Raw genomic sequence first — 26314 nt, forward strand, 5'->3', positions numbered from 1 at the left:
GGGGGGGTGTTAATGTTGTTACCGCACGCGCGGTGGGTGAGTCGGTTAATGTTGTTACCGCGCGCGCGGGGGTGGGGTGGGGGGTGTATTGTTACTTGGAGGGTCAATGCTATTACGGGGGGGGGGGGGGTTATTGTTACCGCGCGGGGGGTGGGGTGGGGGTGGGGTTGTTGTTGTTACTGCGTGCGGGGGGTGAGGGGGGGTTGTTAATGTTATTACCGCGTGCGGGGGCGGGGGGTTAACGTTGTTACTGGGGGGGGGGGTTTGACGTTGTTACTGGGGGGGGGGTTATTACTGGGGGGGGTTAGTGGTTTCACTGGGGCGGGGGTTACTGTTACTGGGGGGGTTAATGTTGTCACGGGGGGGGGGGTTAATGTCGTCACTGGGTGGGGGGGGGGGGTGGGTGTTAATGTCGTCACTGGGGGGGGGGTTAATGTCGTCACTGGGGGTGGTTAATGTTACCGCGCGCGCGCGGGGGGGGGGGTTAATGTTGTTACCGCGCGGGGGTGGGGTGTTAATGCTGTTACCGTCCGCAGGGGTGGGGGGGTGTTAATGCTGTCACCGCGCGCGGGGGTGGGGGGGGGGGGTGTTAATGCTGTCACCGCGCACGGGGGGGGGGTGGGGTGTTTAATGTTGTCACGGGGGGGGTTACTGTTGTCACTGGGGGGGGGTTTACTGTTGTCACTGGGGGAGGGGGGGTTAATGTTGTCACTGGGGGAGGGGGGGGTTAATGTTGTCACTGGGGAGGGGGGGGGTTAATGTTGTTACCGGGGAGGGGGGGGGGTTAATGTTGTTACCGCAAGGTGGGGTGGGGGAGGGGTTAATGTTGTTACCGCAGTGTGTGCGTGCGCGTGTGTGTGTGTGCGTGCGCGTGTGTGTGTGTGTGTGTGTGTGTTAATGTTGTCACCGCAAGGGGGGTGTTAATGTTGTTACCGCGGGTGTGTGTTAATGTTACCGCGCGCGGGGGGGTTAATGTTGTTACCGCGCGCGAAGGTGGGGTTAATGTTACCGCGCGCGCCGGGGGGGGGGGGGGCGTGTCAATGTTACCGCGCGCGCCGGGGGGGGGGCGTGTCAATGTTGCCGCGCGTGCGCGGTGCTTCATGTTACCGCGCGCGGGGGGTTAATGTTGTTACCGCAAGATGGGGTGGGGGAGGGGGTTAATGCTGTTGCCGCGCGCGCGCGCGCGGGGGGGGGGGGGGGGTGTGTTAATGCTGTTACCGCGCGCGCGGGTTAATGTTGTTACCGCGCGCGGGGGGGTAGGGTGGGTTAATGTTGTTACCGCGCGCGGGGGGTGGGTTAATGTTGTTACCGCGGGGGGGGGGGGGGGGGCGCGCGTGTTAGTGTTGTTACCGCGGGGGTGAGTGTGGGGTGTTAATGTTGTTACCGCGCCCGGGGGTGGGGTGGGGGGTGTTAATGTTACCGCGCGTGGGGGGTGGGGATGGGGTGTTACTGTTGTTACCGCGGGCGGGGGGGTGGGGTGTTAATGTTACCGCGCGGGGGGTGAGTGGGTTAATGTTGTTAGCGCGCGGGGGGTGTTAATGTTACCGCATGCGGGGGGTGGGGGGGGTATTGTTACTGGGTGGGTTAATGCTATTACTGGGGGGGGGGGGGGTTAACATTGTTACTGGGGGGGGGTTATTACTGGGGGGGGTTAATGTTGTCACTGGGGGGGGTTACTGGTGTCACTGGGGGCGGGGTTACTGTTACTGGGGGGGGTTATTGTTGTCACGGGGGGGGGGGGTTAATGTCGTCAATGCTGGGGGGGGGCGGTGGGTTAATGTTACCGCGCGCGTGGTGGGTGGGGTTAATGTTACCGCAAGGTGGGGTGGGGGGTGGGGTTAATGTTACCGCAAGGGGGGGGGGGGGGGGGGGGGGGAGGAGGTCAATGTTGTTACCGCGCGCGCGCGCGGGGGGGGTGGGGGGTGGGTGGGGTTAATGTTACCGCAGGGGGGGGGGGTGTTAATGGGGGGGGGGTGTTAATGTTGTTACCGCGTGCGGGGGTGGGGGGGGTGTTAATGTTGTTACCGCGCGGGGGGTGAATGTTGTTACTGTGTGTATTCTTACTTGGAGGGTCAATGCTATTTATGGGGGGGGTGAATGTTGTTACCGCGCGGGGGGTGAATGTTGTTACCGCGGGGGGGTGGGGTGGGGGTGGGGGTGGGGTTGTTGTTGTTGTTACCGCGGGGGGTGGGGGTGGGGGTGGGGTTGTTGTTGTTGTTACCGCGGGGGGTGGGGGTGGGGGTGGGGTTGTTGTTACCGCGGGGGGTGGGGGTGGGGTTGTTAATGTTGTTACCGCGTGCGTTGGCGGGGGGGGTTAACGTTGTTACTGGGGGGGGGGGTTTGACGTTGTTACTGGGGGAGGGGGTTATTACTGGGGGGGGTTAATGTTGTCACTGGGGGGTTACTGGTTTCACTGGGGGGGGGGGGTTACTGTTACTGGGGGGGTAAATGTTGTCACGGGGGGGGGGGGGTTAATGTCACTGGGTGGGTGGGGGGGGGGGGGTTAATGCCGTCGGTGGGGGGGGGGGGGGTGGGTGTTAATGTCGTCACTGCGGGGGTTAATGTCGTCACTGGGGGGGGGGGGGGGGTGTTAATGTCGTCATTGCTGGGGGGGCGGGTTAATGTCGTCACTGGGGGTGGTTAATGTTACCGCGCACGCGGGGGGGTGGGGGCTAATGTTACCGCAAGGTTGGGTGGGGGGGGGGGGGGGGGGGGGTTAATGTTACCGCACGCGCGGGGTGTGGGGTTAATGTTGTTACTGCGCGCGCGCGGTGTGTGTGTGTGTGTGTGTGTGTGTGTGTGTGTGTGTGTGTGTGTGTGTGTTAGTTAATGTTGTTACCGTGGGGTGTGTGTGTTATAATGTTGTTACCGCTCGTGCGGGAGGTAGTTAATGTTACTGCGCGCGGGGTTAATGTTGTTACCGCGCGGGGGGTGGGGTGTTAATGTTGTTACCGCCCGCAGGGGTGGGGGGGGTGTTGATGCTGTCATCGCGCGCGGGGGTGGAGGGGGGTGTTTAATGTTGTCACGGGGGAGGGGTTACTGTTGTCACGGGGGAGGGGTTACTGTTGTCACGGGGGAGGGGTTACTGTTGTCACGGGGGAGGGGTTACTGTTGTCACGGGGGAGGGGTTACTGTTGTCACGGGGGAGGGGTTACTGTTGTCACGGGGGAGGGGTTACTGTTGTCACGGGGGGGGGTTACTGTTGTCACGGGGGGGGTTAATGTTGTTACTGGGGAGGGGGGGGGTTAATGTTGTTACCGCAAGGTGGGGTGGGGGAGGGGGTTAATGTTGTTACTGGGGAGGGGGGGGTTGTTGTTACTGGGGAGGGGGGGGTTAATGTTACTGGGGAGGGGGGGGTTAACGTTACTGGGGAGGGGGGGGTTAACGTTACTGGGGAGGGGGGGGTTAACGTTACTGGGGAGGGGGGGGTTAACGTTACTGGGGAGGGGGGGGTTAACGTTACTGGGGAGGGGGGGGTTAACGTTACTGGGGAGGGGGGGGTTAACGTTACTGGGGAGGGGGGGGTTAACGTTACTGGGGAGGGGGGGGGGGTTAACGTTACTGGGGAGGGGGGGGGGTTAACGTTACTGGGGAGGGGGGTTAACGTTACTGGGGAGGGGGGGGGGGTTAACGTTACTGGGGAGGGGGGGGGGTTAACGTTACTGGGGAGGGGGGGGGGGTTAACGTTACTGGGGAGGGGGGGGGGGTTAACGTTACTGGGGAGGGGGGGGGGGTTAACGTTACTGGGGAGGGGGGGGGGGGTTAACGTTACTGGGGAGGGGGGGGGGTTAACGTTACTGGGGAGGGGGGGGGGGTTAACGTTACTGGGGAGGGGGGTTAACGTTACTGGGGAGGGGGGGGGTTAACGTTACTGGGGAGGGGGGGGGGGTTAACGTTACTGGGGAGGGGGGGGGGTTAACGTTACTGGGGAGGGGGGGGGGGTTAACGTTAGTGGGGGGGGGGTTAACGTTAGTGGGGGGGTCGCCCTGGCTACTGGGGCCGCAGTAGGGTTTTCGCCCTGGCTACTGGGGGTCACCTGTTACTGCCGGGGCCGCAATGGGTTCACCTGTTACTGCCGGGGCAACAATAATTACTACTAAAGCTGTTGCTGGGGGAGGGTTAACGCTGTTGCTGGGGGAGGGTTAACGCTGTTGCTGGGGGAGGCTACTACGGAAAGGGGGTCAAATGTTACTGGGGGAGGGTTAATGTGGTTACTGGGGGGGAAGGTTAATGTGGTTACTGGGGGGTTAATGTTATCACTGAGGGGGGGTTTAATGTTAGGGGGGGTTTAATGTTAGGGGGGGTAATGTTACGGGGGGATGGGGGGGTAGTGTTTTACTGGGGGAGGGGTAATGATACTGGGGGATCGCCCCACCTACTGGGGCCGCAGTAGGGGATCGCCCCGCCTACTGGGGCCGCAGTAGGGGGTCGCCCCGGCTACTGGGACCGCAGTAGGGGGTCGCCCCGGCTACTGGGGCCGCAGTAGGGGGTCGCCCCGGCTACTGGGGCCGCAGTAGGGGGTCGCCCCGGCTACTGGGGCCGCAGTAGGGGGTCGCCCCGGCTACTGGGGCCGCAGTAGGGGGTCGCCCCGGCTACTGGGGCCGCAGTAGGGGGTCGCCCCGGCTACTGGGGCCGCAGTAGGGGGTCGCCCCGGCTACTGGGGCCGCAGTAGGGGGTCGCCCCGGCTACTGGGGCCGCAGTAGGGGGTCGCCCCGGCTACTGGGGCCGCAGTAGGGGGTCGCCCCGGCTACTGGGGCCGCAGTAGGGGGTCGCCCCGGCTACTGGGGCCGCAGTAGGGGGTCGCCCCGGCTACTGGGGCCGCAGTAGGGGGTCGCCCCGGCTACTGGGGCCGCAGTAGGGGGTCGCCCCGGCTACTGGGGCCGCAGTAGGGGGTCGCCCCGGCTACTGGGGCCGCAGTAGGGGGTCGCCCCGGCTACTGGGGCCGCAGTAGGGGGTCGCCCCGGCTACTGGGGCCGCAGTAGGGGGCCGCCCCGGCTACTGGGGCCGCAGTAGGGGGCCGCCCCGGCTACTGGGGCCGCAGTAGGGGGCCGCCCCGGCTACTGGGGCCGCAGTAGGGGGCCGCCCCGGCTACTGGGGCCGCAGTAGGGGGCCGCCCCGGCTACTGGGGCCGCAGTAGGGGGCCGCCCCGGCTACTGGGGCCGCAGTAGGGGGCCGCCCCGGCTACTGGGGCCGCAGTAGGGGGCCGCCCCGGCTACTGGGGCCGCAGTAGGGGGCCGCCCCGGCTACTGGGGCCGCAGTAGGGGGCCGCCCCGGCTACTGGGGCCGCAGTAGGGGGCCGCCCCGGCTACTGGGGCCGCAGTAGGGGGCCGCCCCGGCTACTGGGGCCGCAGTAGGGGGCCGCCCCGGCTACTGGGGCCGCAGTAGGGGGCCGCCCCGGCTACTGGGGCCGCAGTAGGGGGCCGCCCCGGCTACTGGGGCCGCAGTAGGGGGCCGCCCCGGCTACTGGGGCCGCAGTAGGGGGCCGCCCCGGCTACTGGGGCCGCAGTAGGGGGCCGCCCCGGCTACTGGGGCCGCCCCGGCTACTGGGGCCGCAGTAGGGGGCCGCCCCGGCTACTGGGGCCGCAGTAGGGGACCGCCCCGGCTACTGGGGCCGCAGTAGGGGGTCGCCCCGCCTACTGGGGCCGCAGTAGGGGGTCGCCCCGCCTACTGGGGCCGCAGTAGGGGGTCGCCCCGCCTACTGGGGCCGCAGTAGGGGGTCGCCCCGCCTACTGGGGCCGCAGTAGGGGGTCGCCCCGCCTACTGGGGCCGCAGTAGGGGGTCGCCCCGCCTACTGGGGCCGCAGTAGGGGGTCGCCCCGGCTACTGGGGCCGCAGTAGGGGGTCGCCCCGGCTACTGGGGCCGCAGTAGGGGGTCGCCCCGGCTACTGGGGCCGCAGTAGGGGGTCGCCCCGGCTACTGGGGCCGCAGTAGGGGGTCGCCCCGGCTACTGGGGCCGCAGTAGGGGGTCGCCCCGGCTACTGGGGCCGCAGTAGGGGGTCGCCCCGGCTACTGGGGCCGCAGTAGGGGGTCGCCCCGGCTACTGGGGCCGCAGTAGGGGGTCGCCCCGGCTACTGGGGCCGCAGTAGGGGGTCGCCCCGGCTACTGGGGCCGCAGTAGGGGGTCGCCCCGGCTACTGGGGCCGCAGTAGGGGGTCGCCCCGGCTACTGGGGCCGCAGTAGGGGGTCGCCCCGGCTACTGGGGCCGCAGTAGGGGGTCGCCCCGGCTACTGGGGCCGCAGTAGGGGGTCGCCCCGGCTACTGGGGCCGCAGTAGGGGGTCGCCCCGGCTACTGGGGCCGCAGTAGGGGGTCGCCCCGGCTACTGGGGCCGCAGTAGGGGGTCGCCCCGGCTACTGGGGCCGCAGTAGGGGGTCGCCCCGGCTACTGGGGCCGCAGTAGGGGGTCGCCCCGGCTACTGGGGCCGCAGTAGGGGGTCGCCCCGGCTACTGGGGCCGCCCCGGCTACTGGGGCCGCCCCGGCTACTGGGGCCGCCCCGGCTACTGGGGCCGCAGTAGGGGGCCGCCCCGGCTACTGGGGCCGCAGTAGGGGGCCGCCCCGGCTACTGGGGCCGCAGTAGGGGGCCGCCCCGGCTACTGGGGCCGCAGTAGGGGGCCGCCCCGGCTACTGGGGCCGCAGTAGGGGGCCGCCCCGGCTACTGGGGCCGCAGTAGGGGGCCGCCCCGGCTACTGGGGCCGCAGTAGGGGGCCGCCCCGGCTACTGGGGCCGCAGTAGGGGGCCGCCCCGGCTACTGGGGCCGCAGTAGGGGGCCGCCCCGGCTACTGGGGCCGCAGTAGGGGGCCGCCCCGGCTACAGGGGCCGCAGTAGGGGGTCGCTTCTTATTGCCGGGGCAACAATAATTACTACCGCGGCCACCAACAGAGGGGGTCGCCATTACTACCGCGGCCACCAACATGGGTGGGTCGCCATTACTAGTGGGGCCACCAACATGGGTGGGACACTATTACTACACGGGGCAGATTAGTTATGGAATTTATAGTAGCTGTAGCAGCAAAGTGGATGAGATTTTGAAAATCATCCACACGGTGTGGAAACAATCTGCACAAAACCCGTGCGGACGTGACATGAGTTGTGGGATCTAATTCCGCAGCATGTCAATTTAAAGTATAATGTATATCAATAGCCCATCCAGCGCTCCTCCCTGTGTGTGTGTTTTTTTTTTTAAACAGCCCTGTCCTTTTTATGATGATGTAGGTAAAAATCATATGTTGTAATAAGCCACACCACAGCCACACCCCTCACCACACCCCCTTTTCGTAGGGGTGCTGCGCTGTAATTTTTTTTTCCCCAGGGGCTCCCCAAGGCTGAAAAGGTTGGGAAACATTGTTCTAGACGTAGCGGATGCCCTCTTGTTACCGTTGCAGTCCTGGGTATAAACCAATCATGGGAGAGATCCTTGTATTGCCCCCTCATGTACTTATACATAGTTATTTGATCACCCATGTAGAGGTAGGCTGCGAGTGTAGAGGTAGGTTGTGTAGTCTGTGATGCTAAATATCCTCTCGTCCATCTATATAGAATGAATGAAGTTACTAGCAGGGTCATGTCTGTGTTGGTGGCAGTCGATGAGCTGCAGTGGTTGCTGGTCAGCTTCTTGTGGGGTTTCTGTAGATGAGTTTGTGAACATCATCATCATCTTGTACAGTGATGTAACAGGGTGAGCGGACAGTCCGTTAATGGGAAGACCTCGCAATCATTTATCTTAACCCCTTAGTGACCACCAATACGCCTTTTTACATCGGCCACTAATGGACTTCAAACCAACACATCCATCTTAATAAGGTGGTGGCTTGGCGACTGACAGCAGGCCTCCTGCTCTAACAGCCAGGAGTGGAGAAACCTCAGATCCCTGCAGTTTAACGTGACACAACTGAGGCATGTAAGCAGATGGGGAGGGGGCTCTTGGCACCCATTGGCACCTTATTGCAAAGTACCAATGGGTTCCCATGGCAGCCAGAGGTGTGACAAAGGCCTCCATTCCAGGCTGGGCTCACACGGCTGTAATTAGCAGCACATGTGAGCACGCAACAAGTATGCAGTGGCATGTGTACTTACTGTGTGCCGCCAATCCTCATTGAATACCTTAGTGTGTGTGCGTGCGTGCGTATTGTACGCCAAGATAGTGCAGACTGTACTTTTTTCCACTTGAATTAATGCAAGTGTGAATGGCCAAATACAAATCAATAGGCTATTGGCGCTGCGTGTGAAATGACAATGTGCCCGTGTGCGAGGCTTAACCCAGCCTATTAGGCCCTGCCTCCGGCCGGCTGTCATGGGCTTGGTAGGTAGCACTACAGTGTGCTATCCTTGTGATTGAACTATTTTCAAGTGTCATTGAGGGACACAAAACAGTGTAAAAAAAGTGCAATAAAGTTTAATTTATAGAAGATAAAAAATATTAAAAAAATATGTATTCTTCCTCACAAAAAAACATTAAATGGATAAAATACCTCCAAAATTTGTAAAGCAGCAGCACATAATACTGTTTGTTAACGACCCATACAATGAGAATGTTTCGTTAGTCGTCGCACATGGCGAATGCCGTATAAATAATTTGAAAAGGCAATGTCAAAATTGTTGTTTTACCCTTTTTTTTTTTTTTGCAACATGCACCCCAAGACAGTAACAACAAAACTACAACTCTTCCCACAAATAACAGAGCTCCACTGCCGGGAGAGTGACAATGTTCTGGGTCTTGGAGTGCCGCGATGCAGATTCAGTGGGTGTTACTGGTGTTACTGTGCAAACGTAGTAAAAAAAAAAAAATTCTATAAACTTGCTGTCGCAGTAATCGTGCCGATCAGATGAAGTTATTGTGGTGTTTTTACAGAATGCTGAAAGCCGTAAAAACAAAACCCCAAAACAATGGCGGAATCTCTAGATGGATTCACCCCTCCCTATACCACCACACATGCACATACATTTAAAATGTAAAAATCTACATTTTATTACCTTTTTTATTATAAAAACGTAATAAAAGTTCTACAACACATGAAATAATTGACCCCCCCTGCAGCACCGCTTATTCTACAGTGAGCGAGCCCTCCTATGACTATGTCAACATGTTATAGTTTTTGCAATGCAGCAATGACCATTTCTTAGTCCTTAAGACACAAAGTAGGCTGGTCACTAAGGGGTTAATGGTAGACCATTTCTCTTAGGGCTCCTTTCCACTGGCGAGGTAATCGCACGTTTTCAGTGCTATGCGAGAGTGCGAGCTCTCGCAAGAAAGTCCCACACATGTTGTTCTATGACAACCTTTCCACTAGCGATGTTTAAGGGCAAGCTGCGATGCGAGGATTAAACATCGCAGCAGGAGGATTGTTTCAGAGGTTTGCATTTTTCTGTGGCCCATACAGTGCAATGGCAAAACAGATTCTCGCATTGCAATGCAAAAGCTTGCTGTTTTGCAGCGTTGCGATGCGACTTTAACACTGTAATTTTTCTCGCAGAGATATCGCTGTCGCCAGTGGAAAGGAGCCCTAAGGCTGAGGCTATATTGGGTTAACCCATTAGGAGTAGCCGCTCCATCTAACAGTGAGTTGTCAAAGATGGACAGCATGGTGTCATTCTACTACAAGGTGTAATGCAGGTTCTTAGTCCGACCCTGTAGATGGTGATTACGGTCTACAAGGAAAGTCTTCTCATCTCTACCATCAGTATCTGTTGGAGACGGCTGGATCGACAGCGGAAGGTTTAGCTATTGATTTACTAGAAACGCTACCTTGTACGGTTCACACAGCCCTGGTGAAGGGCGACTGGGCATGTGCAAAGATGCGAAAATTAATTAAAAATGCTAAACTTTAGAATAGTAGAGTTGGAAGGGATCTCCAGGATCACCCGGGGCAACCCCCTGCTTAGTAATGGTTTACAGCAGTGTTCCCCAACTCCAGTCCTCAGGGACGACCAACAGGTCATGTTTTCAGGATTTCCTCAGTGTTGCACAGGTGATGTAATTATTGTCGGGGCCTCAGACATTGCCACAGGTGTTCTTACTATAGGATATCCTGAAAAAATGACCTGTTGGTGGTCCTTAAGGACTGGAGTTGGGGACCCCTGGTTTACAGCACACAAAAAATGCTGTAAACCCACTAAACCACCAGTTTTTTTATTTTGCTTTATGGTCATTTTCTGGCCTAAATGACCTCATTTTTTAGACGCATGTTAAATTAAAGTTAGTGTTTTTAATTAACCCCTTAGTGACGAAGCCTGTTTGCGCCTTAGTGACGGAGCCAAATTTTGGAAATCTGACATGTCACTCAACGTAGCATAACTCTGTAAAGGTTTTGCATATCCAAGTGATTCTGACATTGTCTTTTTGCCAAAGATTGTACTTCATTTAGGTTGTAAAAATAGACCAATAGAAATTGTGTATATTTATTAAAAGTGCCAATATCAGGAACATTTTGAAAAAGTTGTTGTTTTTTCACATTTTCAACTGCAATATGTCAAATATGTGCAAACATAGTATACAAATTTTTGCTAAGCTATATATTTCCATCTGTTTACTTTATTCTGAATGCACGTTTTTTTTTTGTTTTTTTTTAACCATTCAGAAGACATACAAATTTAACAATACTTTTCAGCATTTTGAGGAACACTTTGTTTTTCTACCCCCAACCAAGATTGCAAAGGCTCATAGGCGTCAGAATGATAGATATCCCCACAAGTGACCGCATTTTATAAACTACACCCCTTAATGTATTCACTGAGAGGGTCATGGGTATTTTGAGCACACAGTTTTTTTTCAGGAATTAATGCGATTAAGAGGAGAAAAAATAAAATGTCATATTTTTGCAAATTTTATTTTAAAGACATTTTTTTCTATAGTGCACATGAAAATGATTTACACCCCAAAATGGATACCCCTGTTTGTCCCGTGTTCAGAAACATACCCATTGTGGCCCTCCATCTTATGTCTGGATGCACAACGGGGCCCAAAATGAAAGGAGCAGTTGGTGTCTTTCAGAACAGAAATTTTGCTTGAAGGCCTTTTTTGCCCCATAGCACGCTTGTAGAGCTGTTGAGCGACCAAAACCAAAGAGAACCCCCACAAATGACGCCATTTTGATAGCTAGATCCCTTAATGAATTTATCTAGGTGTGTACAGCCCATTTTGAGCCCACAGTGTTTGAATGAATCCAAGCAAAGCAAAAGTAAAAAATTGTGATTTTTGTTTTTTTGGCAATTCTGTCAATTTAAAAACAATTTTTTTGTGCAACACACATATAAATGAAGACTTACACCCCAAAATGGATACCCCTGTTTCTCCCGTGTTCAGAGACATACCCCTTGTGGCCCTAATCTTATGTCTGGATGCACAATAAGGGGCCCAAAATGAAAGGAGTAATCAGTGGCTTTCAGAACAGAAATTTTGCATGAAGGGGATTTCGGCCCCATTGCCCACTTGTAGAGCCCTTGAGCGTCTAAAACGACAGAGAACCCCAACAAATGACCCCATTTTGAAAGCTAGAGCCATTAACGAATTTATCTAGGGGTGTACTCTGTATTTTTACCCTACAATTTTGAATAAAACTAGGCAAAGCAGAAGGAAAAAATTATGATTTTCATTTTTTTGGGCAATTGTGTCAATTTAAAAACAGGTTTTTTTTTTTTTTATACAGCACACACATATGAATGAAAACGGTCAACCCAAAATGGGGATAAACATACCCATTGTGGCCCCAATCTACTTACAGGACACATGGCTAGGCCTATAATGGAAGGAGCAACTGTTGCATTTCAGGGTACAACGGAATAAATTCCAGGCCCCATTGCTCACTTGTAAAGCTATTGAGCGGCCAAAACGATAAAGAACCCCCACAAGTGACCCCTATTTTGAAAACTAGACCCCTTAATGAATTCCTCTAGGGGTGTACTGCATCTTTTGACCCCACAGTATTTGAATAAATCTAAGCAAAGCAGAAGGAAAAAATTACGGTTTTCATTTTTTTGGCAATTGTATCAATTGAAAAAAAATTTTTTGTACAGTGTACATAGGAATGAAGACGTTCACCCCAAAATGGATACCCGTGTTCGTCCTATGTTCAGAAACATACCCATTGTGGCCCTAATCTACTTACGGGACACATGGCAAGGCCTATAATGGAGGGAACACCCATTGGATTGCAGGGCACAACTGAATAAATTCCAGGCCCCATTGCTCACTTGTGCGGAAAAGAAATAATACCCCCCTCTGCGCCCTTTTTGGTGTTCCCCAAATCTTAGATAAAAGTAATAATGTGAACTGTCTGGTATTTCCGAAGACGGGTAATTCCGGGGGGCCTGGTTGGGATGGGCACATAGGACAATAAAACCGGGTATCCCTCCTCCTTTCATGCTTTTTGAGGGATAAAGAAGAAATGCATCATCTCCTATCTTTTTGGATATTGCCCATTGCTTTCAATTCCTTCAGCTCCGCAGGGACGCGAAGCTTTCGCATCCAGAGGTTTCCACACATTTTTAATCAGGCCAGCAGCAGGGCCGACCCTGTGGAAAACAGTAGGAGAAGATTGCAATCTCCTGCTTTGGCTGTGACTGCCACTGTGGGGATGAAGAGAACGCCTGCAGGGATGCGAGGTGGTTTCCATGTGAATGCGCATCGCATCCGGGGGTTTTCAGAAGGATTGCGAGGGTAATATCGGACCGTGAATCACCCTTGCCAGGGTGCTGGAGACCTAACAGCCCGTGTCTTAGCAATCTTGTAATTTACTTTTAATGTTATTTTTTGTGTTACCAACGAAAATGAAGGCTGTAGTGCGGCTCAGCTGTTTGCCATCAGGCGTTGATCTTGTCTAGTCTATCTATATCTATATATATATATATATATATATATATATATATATATATATATATATATATAAAATTGAATGTCTGTCTGTTTCGCAAGACAATTGCTGGATATTGAGAATCCTGAGGTAAAATGAAAGCTGTGCTGTGATTGGTTGCTATTTTTTATACTGCTGGGGTAACATGAAAGCTGTGCTGTGATTGGTTGTTATCTAGATATATAAAAATGAATGTATGTATGTCTGTCTTCGCAGCAACGCGCGACGGGTAAGCTAGTCTATATATATAAAATTGAATGTATGTCTGCGTGTCTGTTTGTCTTTTATGCGCTACTATACCATTCATCCGATCGCCATGAAACTTTGGGAAGTTGTTGAGTACACTCGTGGGAAGATTATAGGCATAGTACATTTATGCTATGATAAATGGCACGCGTGCAAGCGTTGTCGAAAATAACGCCCCCACCCACGTAGATCGTTCGATTTCCATCATTGCCACTAATTCTCTCACTTCTCAATGTCGTAGTAACATGAAATTTGGCACGAGCATTGATTATGTCACAAATAGGAAAAGTTAATGGGTCCCAACTCGATTATTCAATTCTAAGCGTCAAAGAATAAGCGTCCAAATTTTACGCACGGAATCTAATTCTCTCACTTTCCAATGTCATAGAAACTTGAAATTTGGCACAATCATTGATTGTCATAAATAGGAAAAGCTAATGGGTCCCAACTCAATTATTCAATTCTAAGCGCCAAAGAATTAGCGTCCAAATTTTACGCATGGAATCTAATTCTCTCACTTTCCAATGTCATAGAAACTTGAAATTTGGCACAATCATTGATTGTCATAAATAGGAAAAGGTAATGGGTCCCAACTCAATTATTCAATTCTAAGCGCCAAAGAATTAGCGTCCAAATTGTACGTACGGAATCTAATTCTCTCACTTCCAAATATATATATAAATGAATGTCTGTCTGTTCTTTATGCATTACTACACCATTCATCCAATCACCATGAAACTTTGGGAAGTTGAGTACACTCCTGGGAAGATTACTGGCATAGTACATCTATCCTACGATAGGTGGTGCGCGTGCGAGCATCGTTGACAGTTATGCCCCCCAGACAAAGATCGTTTGATTTCCATCTCAAGCAAGAAAGCAAAAGGCATTACGAGCAACGGGATGAGTGTTCAACTACAAAATGATGCATCCACCGAACGTTTCGCAAGACAATTGCTGGATATAGAGAATGCTGAGGTAAAATGAAAGCTGTGCTGTGATAGGTTGCTATTTTTTATACTGCTGAGGTAACATGAAAGCTGTGCTGTGATTGGTTTTTATATATTATACCGCTGAGGTAACTTGAAAGCTGTGCTATGATTGGTTTTTATATATTATACCGCTGAGGTAACTTGAAAGCTGTGCTGTGATTGGTTTTTATCTAGATATATGAAAACGAATGTATGTATGTCTACATAGTAACATAGTATGTAAGGCTGAATGAAGACAATGTCCATCTAGTCCAGCCTGTCTATCCTCCTGTGTTGATCCAGAGGAAGGCAAAAAACCCCAAGGGCAGAAGCCAATTTAGCCCAATTTAGTCTGTCTTCGCAGCAACGCGCGATGGGTAAGCTAGTCTATATATATATAAAATTGAATATATGCGTGTCTGTGTTTGTCCTTTATGCGCTACTACACCATTCATCCGATTGCCATGAAACTTTGGGAAGTTGTTGAGTACACTCCTGGGAAGATTATAGGCATAGTACATTTATGCTATGATAAATGGTGCGCGTGCGAGCGTCGTCGACAGTTACGCCCCCCCCCCCCCCCCCACGTAGATCATTCGATTTCGATCATTGCCACTAATTTTCTCACTTCCCGATGTCGTAGAAACATGAAATTTGGCACAAGCATTGATTATGTCATAAATAGGAAAAGTTAATAGGTCCCAACTCAATTATTCAATTCCAAGTGCAAAAGAATCAGCATACAAATTTTACGTACGGAATCTAATTTTGTCAATTCCCAATATCATAGAAAATTGAAATTTGGCACGAGCATTGATTATGTCATAAATAGGAAAAGGTAATGGGTCCCAACTCGATTATTCAATTCTAAGCGCAAAAGAATTAGCGTCCAAATTTTACGTACGGAATGTAATTTTCTCACATAGAAACTTAAAATTTGGCACGAGCATTGATTATGTCATAAATAGGAAAAATTAATCGGTCCCAACTCGATTATTCAATTCTAAGCGCAAAAGAATTAGCGTCCAAATTTTACGTACGGAATCTAATTCTCTCACTTCCCAATATCAGAGAAACTTGAAATTTGGCACGAGCATTGATTATGTCATAAATAGGAAAAGCTAATGGCTCCCAACTCGATTATTCATTTCTAAGCGCAAAAGAATTAGCCTCCAAATTTTACGTACGGAATCTAATTCTCTCACTTCCCAATGTAATTTGGCACGAGCATTGATTATGTCATAAATAGGAAAAGTTAATGGGTCCCAACTCGATTATTCAAGTTAAGCGCAAAAGAATTAGCGTCCAAATTTTACGTATGGAATTCTTTCACTTCCTGATGTCATCTATATATATAAAAATGAATGTATGTATGTCTATCTGTCTGTCCTTTATGCATTACTACACCATTCATCTAATCACCATGAAACTTTGGGAAGTTGTTGTACACTCCTGGGAAGATTACTGGCACAGTACAACTATGGGTGTTATATATTATAAAGCTGAGGTAACATGTAAGCTGCGCTGCGATTGGTTGTTATATATTATACCACTGAGGTAACATAAAAAAGCTGCGCTGTGATTGGTTGTTATCTAGCTATATAAAAAACAATGTATGTCTGTCTGTCTTCGCAGCAACGCGCGACGGGTAAGCTAGTATATATATAAAATTGAATGTATGCATGTCTGTTTATCCTTTATGCGCTACTACACCATTCATCTAATCGCCATGATACTTTGGGAAGTTGTTGAGTACACTCCTGGGAAGATTATAGGGATAGTACAACTATCCTACAATAAATGGCGCGCGAGCGTCGTCGACAGTTACGCCCCCCCCCCCCACGTATATCGTTCGATTTCCATCATTGCCACTAATTCTCTCACATCCTGATGTCATAGAAACTTGAAATTTGGCACGAGCATTGATTGTCATAAATAGGAAAAGCTAATGGGTCCCAACTCGATTATTCAATTCTAAGCGCCAAAGAATTAGCGTCCAAATTTTACGTACGGAATCTAATTCTCTCACTTCCCAATGTCATAGAAACTTGAAATTTGGCACGAGCATTGATTATGTCATAAATAGGAAAAGCTAATGGGTCCCAACTCGATTATTCAATTCTAAGCGCAAAAGAATTAGCGTCCAAATTTTACATACGGAATCTAATTCACTTCCCAATGTCATAGAAACTTGAAATTTGGCACGAGCATTGATTATGTCATAAATAGGAAAAGCTAATGGGTCGCAACTCGATTATTAAATTCTAAGCGCAAAAGAATTAGCGTCCAAATTTTACGTACGGAATCTAATTCTCTCACTTCCTGATGTCATCTATATATATAAAAATGAATGTATGTATGTCTGTCTGTCTGTCCTTTATGCATTACTACACCATTCATCCAATCACCATGAGACTTTGGGAAGTTGTTGAGTACACTCCTGGGAAGATTACTGGCATAGTACAACTATCCTACGATAGGTGGTGCACGTGCGAGCGTCGTCGACAGTTATGCCCCCCAGACAAAGATCGTTTGATTTTCATTTCAATCACGAAAGCAAAAGGCATTACGAGCAACGGGATGCGTGTTCAACTACAAAATGATGCATCCGCCGAACGTTTCGCAAGACAATTGCTGGATATTGAGAATGCTGAGGTAAAATGAAAGCTGTGCTGTGATTGGTTGCTATTTCTTATACTGCTGAGGTAACATGAAAGCTGTGCTGTGATTGGTTGCTATATTTTATACTGCTGAGGCAACATGAAAGCTGTGCTGTGATTGGTTGATACTTATACTACTCAGGTTACATGAAAGCTGTGCTGTGATTGGTTGCTATATATTATACCGCTGAGGTAAAATGAATGCGCTGTGATTGGTTGCTATCTTTTATATTGCTGAGGCAGAATAAAAGTTGCGCTGTGATTGGTTGTTGTTTCTCTTTCTGCTGAGGTAACATGAAAGCTGCGCTGTGATTGGTTGCTATTTCTTATACTGCTGAGGTAACATGAAAGCTGCGCTGTGATTGGTTGTTATCTAGATACATAAAAACGAATGTCTGTCTGTCTTCGCAGCAACGCGCGACGGGTAAGCTAGTATCTCATACATTTTAGCTGTGGGCAAGGGGCAGCACACTCAGCAGTCAATGTGTATGCAATCGCTGCCTGTCCTGAAAAAGAAAAGCTCACATTGGCAATCCTGCCTCCCCCCCACCCCTCCCATGGCCGCTGGAGACTTCATACTTTCCACATGTTGCATGTTTGCACCTCAAGAAAAAAAAGATGCATATGTGAAAAGAAGTTGCAGCACATGCGCTTGATCCTTCAGTGCCGCACAGGCATGCCATATGTGGAACGCAAGACTTCTCTAGTGGCTGGAACTGGAAAAATCAGCAATCATGGGACCATTTTAAGAGATGAACTGCCCATGAGACAGTCCATCATTCAATGGCATACTGCTGGCGTTATATCTCCTGATGGAAGTCTATGTGCAAAGAAATAAAGGTATTGTTTCATTTATCATGAAGTGGCACATCTTACGGTATATTGGGTTTACATGGCTAAAATGACCTGACAGGCTTCATTTAATGCAGAAAGGGGCATACAGTGCAGTTATCATATGATGGCTGTCTACAAAGAACTCTAGAACCTAAAAAAATACAGAATAAATAAGCTTTTTGGCTACAGCTAATTCTAATTTCCCACCTTTTCGGAAATTACTACCTTGAGATATAGTAACATAGTTTGTAAGGCCAAATGAAGACAATGTCCATCTAGTTCAGCCTATTAATCCTCCCATGTAGTTGATCCAAAGGAAGGCAAAACCCCCAAAAGGAGCCAATTAGCCCTTTTGGGGGAAAATTCCTTCCCGACTCCCTAATGGCAATCAACAATTAACCTAAGATTTATATCCTGTAATATCCTTCCGCTCTTGAAAGACCTCAAGTCCCCTTTTAAACTCCTCTATGGATTTTGCCATCACCACATCCTCAGGCACAGAGTTCCACAGTCTCACTGCTCTTACAGTAAAGAACCCTTTTCTGTGTTGGCGATGAAACCTGTTTTCTTCTAGACGTAGCAAATGCCCTCTTGGTACAGTCGCAGTCCTGGGTGTAAACAGATCATTGGAGAGATGCGCATGTGCATAACCTTACATTTATCAACATTGAACTTCATTTGCCATTTTTCTGTTCAAGCCTCCAGCTTATCTAGTAAACGTTTATCTATATAAAAGTTAATGGGCTTTAGTGGAGTGGAAAATCAGAACATGGGGTTACTCTTTATCCTAAATATTGTCTCAGCTCTTAAAGGGTTTATCGGTGGTTAGGGCTGGAGGTGGAACAAGAGGCATTTCTGCCATTGATGTTAAAGGGAGTGAAGCTGGTTATTATACCTTCGGCCCCAACCACTAATGATGGCATTGAAAGCTGGCCAAAGGATTAGCTGATCGGTTGCGATCCCGAGCAGCGGACCCTTGTCTATCAACTATTGATGACCAATTCTGAAGGTAGATCATCAATAGTAAAAGTCCTGCAAAAATGTTCCGTCACATAGTTTCGCTGTAACATAAATTTGTTGTTTACTTTAGTATCTGCAACATGGAGCAGCCACCATGCTTGGTGGGGGTCAAGAGTCTGGACCAAATGTCGGGAAGTATCTTAAACCTTACAATGGAGATAATCTGCCTCCTGACTGGAGAGGTGAGTTAAATGTCTTGCAGCCATGTTCATGCTGGTCCAATATTCTGTTGAAGTTACCTTAGTATCAAGTTCTCTTTTATGAGAATAAATAGAATATATAGTTCTATATGCTTCTATAGAGAAGTCCCTTTCAAACTCGTTAGCCCTTCATACTTCGGCTGCCTCTGGCTGAGGAGTTTTATGTGTTTCACTGCATGTAAAACAGCATCATAATAGTATAGCAGATGACTGAACTGTTGTCCTCATTTTGACAAGTAGGAATATACTGTGGTGAAAAAATCTAGTGACCTCTTCAGCAACGGAGCAGACATCATGGATGTTCCACCTTCTTCACATAAGGGAGACCATGACAAAAAGATCCTAGAACTCGCCTACAAGATCATCCAGCTGCTGACTGGAGAGGTGAGTGACTACATGCACATTCAACCATTATTAGTATCTCTACCTTGTTCCAGAAAACGATACGATCTTTAAAACATTGGGTGCCGAAAATTAAAAAGGCTCCACCAGCTGTCCTGACAGGCCTTTTTTTTAGTAAATTCTTGTATTCCTCCCAAAGTAATCATCGTGCAACATCTTTTCTTAGAACTCTGCATTGGTCCGTTTTTCTCTTATTCCTTCTGTATATTAATCAGTTGACGAGTACAGCAGGGGATACAAGTTGGGGAGGTATCCCTACACAGTCTGACACTGCTTAATCAGAGCTGACAATGCGGGACTATGTATTGGCACAGCCCTGTGACCAGAGGAATAGTAATGCTCAGGTGTCAATTTTCAAGAGGAATAACAGGAAGGGCACAACATCAAATTCTAAGAAGTGGTTCTAGGATCTTTACTTTATGGGGGATACAAGTATTTACCAAAACAGACATGTCAAGTGAACAGGTCCTCTTTAAAGGGAATCTGTCATCTACTTTTATCGCTATGAGCTAAGGTTATGGGGGAAAAGTAAGTGACCTGCAGAGTCCGGGGGTGTAAGTGTTCTGCTTACCTTTCCCATTGTTCCCCCAGTTTGAGCTGCGCTGCTATATAGTCCGCCTGTTCTAATTTTATAGTGGCCGAATTTTTTAGCAGTGCCGCTCAATGCACTGAGCAGCAGCTTCCAGCACTGACACCAGCGGAATGACGTGAAAGGTAAGTATAACACTTACATCCTTTGACTCATGGTCACCTACTTTTAGCCCATTAGCTTATCTCATAGGGATAGAAGTAGGTGACAGTGTCTCTTTAACCCCTTAATGACGTGGCCCCTTTTTCTTTTTCCATTTTCGTTTTTTCCTCCCCCGTTCAAAAAAATTGTAACTCCTTTATTTATCCATCGACGTTGCTGTATGAGGGCTTGTTTTTTGCGGAACGAGTTGTATTTTTCAATGGTGCTATTTACTGTACCATATAATGTACTAAAAAACTTAAAAAAATTTTAAGTGGAGTAAAATGAAATGAAAACGACATTTCGCCATTTTTTAGTGCGTCTTGTTTCTACGGCGCACAAACGGCAACAAAAGTGACATGATAACTTTATTCTATGGGTCAGTACGATTACTACGATACCAAACTTGTATAGGTTTTTTCTTAATATACTACCCTTCTTTTTTTTTTTTTTCAAAGACATTTAATTTTTTTCAATTATTTTCTGCAGTCATTTTGTGCGCGCAATAACTTTTATTTTTCCGTCATTATAGTTGAGCAAGGGCACATTTTTTGCGGGATGTCCTGTAGTTTCCAATAGTATCAATTTGAAGTACATATGACTTTTTGATTGCTTTTTATTGCGTTTTTTCTGGGAGACAGGCTAACTAAAGTGCATTTCTGGCATTCTTTTCTTTTTTTTTCGGACGACGTTCACCGTGCGGGAAAAATAATGCGCTACTTTGATAGATCGGACTCTTACAGACGCGGCGATACCAAATACATATTTTTACTTTATAATTTAGATTTTTTTCATAATAGATATGGCAAAAGGGGAGTTATTTTTTTTACAATTTTTTTACAATTAAAAAAACTTTATTGATGTGTTTTTTTTTTTTTCTTTACTTTGAAGTCGCCCTGGGGGACTTTAACATGCGATGCTTTGATCGCTCCTGCAGTATGACGTATTGCTATAGCAATTTAACATGCGGTCTATCAAGCCACCCCACGGGGATGGCTTGATAGGCAGTCTATTAAGGCAGCCCTGGGGCCTTTCATTAGGCCCCCGGCTGCCATGACACCTGCATCGGCTCCCCCGATCTCACCGCGCGGGGAGGGGGGGGGGAGGAATAAAGAGGTTGTCCAGCTATAAACCTTAAGATAGGGTCATCAATAGTAGATTGGCAGGGTGATAGACCACTACCGATCAGCAGTTTTCTGTGTCACTGTGCTTGTGCACCTAGTTGATTTCAGCAGGAAGCTGACAGCTCTGTACTCACTGCAGTGGCCAGGCTTGGTATTACAGGTCATTTACTTCAATGGGAATGTCGCCTGTAATACTAATCCAGGCCACTGAAGCAACAACGGAGTTGTCTGCTTCCTGCAAAAATGAGTTAAAAAAAACGAGCACATCAGCGCAGAGAACAATGGACTGGTGGAGAATCCAGTCTACCTATTCTGATGATCAGGAGCTCTTTAAGTATAACTCCATGTGAAATTCATAGAGGAGGCTTGAAACCTCAAATGATTCAGCTATTGCATCCTGAATGGTGGTCACCTAAAAATTATGACCTATATCAAAGTTAAAAAACACTATTCTTGGGCAGAAATGTTTTATGATTGGAAAGATGACTGTAGACCCGGCAGTGTGTAGTACGTGTGACATTGAAGCAAAAGTAGACTTTTGCAACAAACAAAAAAGGCAATAGGCGGAGTGGGGGTGACTGGAGTTATGTTGTGTTCTAGGTCCCTCTGAAGAGTGGAGATATCGCTGTGTACTTTACTACAGAAGAGTGGGAATACTATAAAGAGCATGAAGATTTTTATAAGAGCCCAGAAATGGTATCGCCAAGGTCTCTTCGATTGCAGCGTAAGTGAAATATTCCATTACAATTGCTGCGGGTGCTCCTTAACGGTGGGATGGGGGAGAAAAAACACAACTCGTTTCGGCATCTGGGATGCCTTTATCAAGCATACAGTAACATAAGCATACTTCTTATTGAAGTCCTTATTATGGTTTCCTCACATGGTGACCGCGGTCACATGACCGCTATTGGAGAACGCCGAGTGCGTCCCAGTGACGAGCCAATATGAGCAGTCATGTGATTAACATCGTGGAGCGCTATATGCGTTCCAGCGGCAGTTTGATTTAAGCGGAAGAGGTCTGTCACTCTTCCGTCTCCACACCGGGCCTGGATCAGATGCCTCCATGTGATCATTAATGACAGGTATGTTTATTCTACTATTTATAGCGGTATTCTTATGTTACTGTATGCTTGATAAAGGCATCCCAGATGCCGAAACGAGTTGCAAACTACTTCATATATATTTTTTAATTGGAGGTAATATTGCCTTTTATTTGTAAATAAACTTTGTAAAATCCATCCACCCTTTGGATATAGAGGTCTATCCATTTTTGGTAGCGCTGAAGAAAGAGTTTTTTTTTCTGGTATATGGTTATCTTTACCCGTTTTCTTGGTGAAAATTCCGGGTTTCCTCTTAAAGCTGCAGCTCTCCAAGTTTTGGATAAAGTGGAAGAAACCTCCAAAGGCATTGTTTTAAAGCCCACTAGGATTGGAGGTGCAGGCGGGGTATCTTTATTAGTATTCCACCTGACACCGGGTAAGTGGAATGTGGCTTTTTATATGCTTGTTCCTGATGTGTGAGGCGCTCTCTCTGATTCCTTTTCTCTCTCTCTAATCGTGTAATGAAATTGTTGTTTTTGTTTACAGGACGAACAGCGCTCAGGGATACGCACACTAGTAAACCACAGCCACCAATGGTGAAAACGCGAAAGAAACGAAAATATGTGCGGAAAAAGGTCAAGGCATCAATCTCTCATATCGAGTTAAACGGCCAGAATGAAGATAGCCTGGAAGAATACGCATCTGACACTGACCTCAACCACATAATGGCAAATATTGATGACGACGAAAGTTTTTTTGTTGTTAAATGTCGAGAGTGTGGCAAAATGTGTCAGAACAAAGCTGCCTACATATCCCACCAAAAGACCCATACGCGAGTGTTCAGATGCAACATCTGCGGCAGCTTCTTCCCTCACAAGCTGCTGTTGCTTCAACACCAAAGGACCCATGTTGAATCAAAGCCTTACGCTTGTTCCGATTGTGGGAAGCGCTTTCCCCGTCTTGTTAATCTGGAGACCCATCGGAGAGTACACAGCGGTGAGAAGCCATTCCGTTGTTCTGAATGCAGCAAAGGATTTTCCTGTGAGGCAAACCTTCTCAAACACCACAGAATTCACACAGGAGAGAAGCCATTCACTTGTACGGAATGTGGAAAGTCCTTTGTGAAGAGCTCCCATCTGTCCCGTCATAAGCGCATTCACACAGGTGAAAAACCCTATCTGTGCACTGAATGCGGGAAGCGCTTCACCAACAAAGAAAACTTGGTCACCCATAAGAGGTTTCACACGGGAGAAAAACCCTTTCCGTGTGGAGAATGTGGCAAAAGTTTCAAGTTTAAATCCCACCTCATGGTACATCAGAGAACTCACACTGGGGAAAGGCCATTTTCATGTGCTTACTGCGAACGACGCTTCATTGAAAGGTCACATCTTGTCAAACACCAGCGTTCCCACACTGGGGAAAAGCCATATTCTTGCAAGCACTGTGGAAAAAGCTTTGCTCGCAGCTCACATTGTGTAAATCATGAAAAGACACATATACGAGAGAAAAAATTTTCATGCCCTGATTGTGGAAAATGCTTTGGACTAAAGAGTCAGCTAAAGAAGCATTGGAAAGCTCACTAAGGATGTAGTTCTTAATGTATTTATGGGCCTGCTAATCACCCTAAAGGGCAATTCCACTCAGATCCAAGAATAATATTAGAAAAGTAGGAACTTTTTGCAGGAAAAAAATGTTTCAGTTGCTCTTTTCTGGTCCCAAAGGGCAGTGCTAGTTAGTTAGAAGAAAGCTATAGTTAGGACAATGTGTAATAAGCTATTTTTTGGGGTACAAAATGTGCAGTTGTTTCTTTTCCAAGGCAAGGAGGGTAATTTATTACATTTGGACTGTATTATTTCTTCATGTTTTTTACAACTTGAATAATAACACTAAGGATAACAGAAAAACCTGAGACCTACTGTAGAACAAACCCATAAAAAATGCAATCTGTAACATGTTGTTCAAGTAAAATTCCTCACGGGATACCCCAGGGTCGGAGCGGAAGCACTTCTCCAAACCCTGTTTGGTGGCCAGTGCTCATAACTGTAGGCGCAGCTCTCAATTAAATTAATGGGACCTAAACCTGCAATTACGAGCGCAAGTCCTATTGATTTCAGTGAGAGCTGCAATTACGAGCAACAGCCACTCCACAGGGGTCGAACAGCCGTGCTGCAGCGAAAACCAATTTAATAAGCATTTGATGGCCCTACACTTACTTTTAGCACAGAACTATCTGATCATCCGAAATCCCACAAACTGCTATCACCTCTATGATGAAGGAATGGACAATTACAAATCAGAGTATTTTAAATTCTCACTGAGGCCAATGACTTCCCATTCGTCATATAATCTGTATTGTTTGATAATTAAGGCTCTTTTGGGTGTTGTGAATGCCAGATTTAAGGTATGTGCACACGTAGTGGAAATGCTGTGGATTTTCCACAACTGCAAATTCCACTGCAAAATCCACAGCATTTCCCCTACATGTGCACATCCCCTTAAAGTGTACCTACTGTAAACCTACTCAGCGGGATGCGACCTGTGCCACGGTATTGAGCTTATACTCACCCGTCTGGCGTCTTCTCTCTCTGCACTGCAATGTGCCAGCGGGCGCACAGCCGCACAGTGCAAAGTCGGTGCTTCAGTGGTGACGTTTCTGTGTGGCCCTCTGCGAGGCTTGCATAGAAATAGGACATGCCGCGCTTTGTTTATCGCGGCTTTCTGCATAGGATTGCATTATCTAATGCAATCCTATGGCAAAGTGCACAGGTGAAAATTCAGCGGGAAATCCCACCACGGAATTTCCGTCCATGTGCAGGAGGCCTTACACCCAAAATAAAGTTCATAACATTTTTTTTTACAAGTAATATGAAATTTTACTTCTGACACTTGAAGGTTAGATCACCACACACGTCGCCAAAATTGTCTGGATGATTAACACACTTTCTTGGCATATTGAAGCTTTTCTAAAACTAATAATAAAAAAACAAAACAATGTACAGCCCAAAACACTTCACCTTAAGGGCTCCTCACCACTTGCTTTTTTCTTAACGCTGCGATATCGCTGCATTTTTTAACGCAATTGCCAATGGGACTTTCTAATGCGATGCGTTTTTAACATTAGAAAGTCCCATTGACTATTGCGTGAAAAAAACGCAAGTTGGTAGAAGCCCTAAGAGAAACAAATACTTGTGCTGACTGACTCACAAGTTCATTACTAACTGTCTGCTTACCATAGCAATCAGTATCTAAACATATTGAAACATGTCTGCACAAGAATAAGCTTGCAAAGTACACATTAGTTAAAACTGAAAATTAATTCATCCCTTGACATGCTTTAAGGAACACTAAAGTTTGAAAAAAATGAAAGGCTGTAAAAAAAAAAAAAACACCAACAAAATAAAACCCTATGCCTGATTAAAAAATTCTGATTACATATTTGAATTCTGGACCTAAAACAGCACTAGAATCAGCATTTAGTTTTCTTTTGAAGAAAATCATGTTTACCTGTGTTTTTATTGGAAATTGGCTGCATATCCTTCCATTTCTTTATTCTATCAGCGCAGACTTTCACCCAATGGCCTCTAGTGGCCACTATACAGGTGATTCCACTGAATTGCACTGCATTCACTATAGGCTGCCACATATCCGGTTAAAGACTGCACTGATAACAGGAAGAATTGGGAGGTGCCAGGAGCATTTTATTTGCCAAAATTAGCCACATATACTCAGCTGATATTGAGACAAAATCTGCACCAATGGTGTGAAGGGTCCCTTAGAGCAGGGGTCCCCAACCAACGGGGCGGGGCCGTTTGGTGCATACTGCCGGTCCGCGGCACCGCCGGGAACTTTTAATAAGACAGGAACAATCGCGGGCCCTTCAGCTGCGCGCTGCGCTCTCACACAAAGCTGCTGTGTGGAAGCGGCCCCTTCAGCAGTGCTCTGCGGTGTCACACTAGTCTGCTATGTTCCTTGCAGCACGCGGCAACCAATCACAAGGCGCTTTCTTTGGAGCCGAGCACTGTGGCACCAAACAGCAGAGCATCCCTCCCGCGATTAGAAGAGAAGAGCGGCCTCTGCAAGTAGCAAGCAGCATAACATACCTGCTGCCCTATGTGTGTGTGCTGGGGGGCGGGGGGATAACATACCTGCTGCCCTATGTGTGTGTGCTGGGGGGGGGGGGGGGAATAACATACCTGCTGCCCTATGTGTGTGTGCTGGAGGGGGAGATAACACACCTGCTGCCCTATGT

The 26314-nt window shown here is 48.5% G+C and overlaps 1 protein-coding gene across 1 annotated transcript in view; it reads left to right on the top strand.

The window, feature by feature from the left end:
- The window catches only part of LOC136587434 (zinc finger protein 665-like), a 112607-nt gene that overhangs the window by 5001 nt on the left and 81292 nt on the right, over window positions 1-26314 (top strand). The window contains exons 2-5 of the mRNA XM_066586001.1: window positions 18640-18751; window positions 19010-19153; window positions 21626-21749; window positions 22612-23561. Of these exons, the coding sequence (XP_066442098.1) occupies window positions 18640-18751; window positions 19010-19153; window positions 21626-21749; window positions 22612-23561 (1330 nt within the window). The remainder of the gene's footprint in view (window positions 1-18639; window positions 18752-19009; window positions 19154-21625; window positions 21750-22611; window positions 23562-26314) is intronic.

This window comes from Eleutherodactylus coqui, chromosome 13 (assembly GCF_035609145.1).
Source record: "Eleutherodactylus coqui strain aEleCoq1 chromosome 13, aEleCoq1.hap1, whole genome shotgun sequence".
NCBI lineage: Eukaryota > Metazoa > Chordata > Amphibia > Anura > Eleutherodactylidae > Eleutherodactylus > Eleutherodactylus coqui.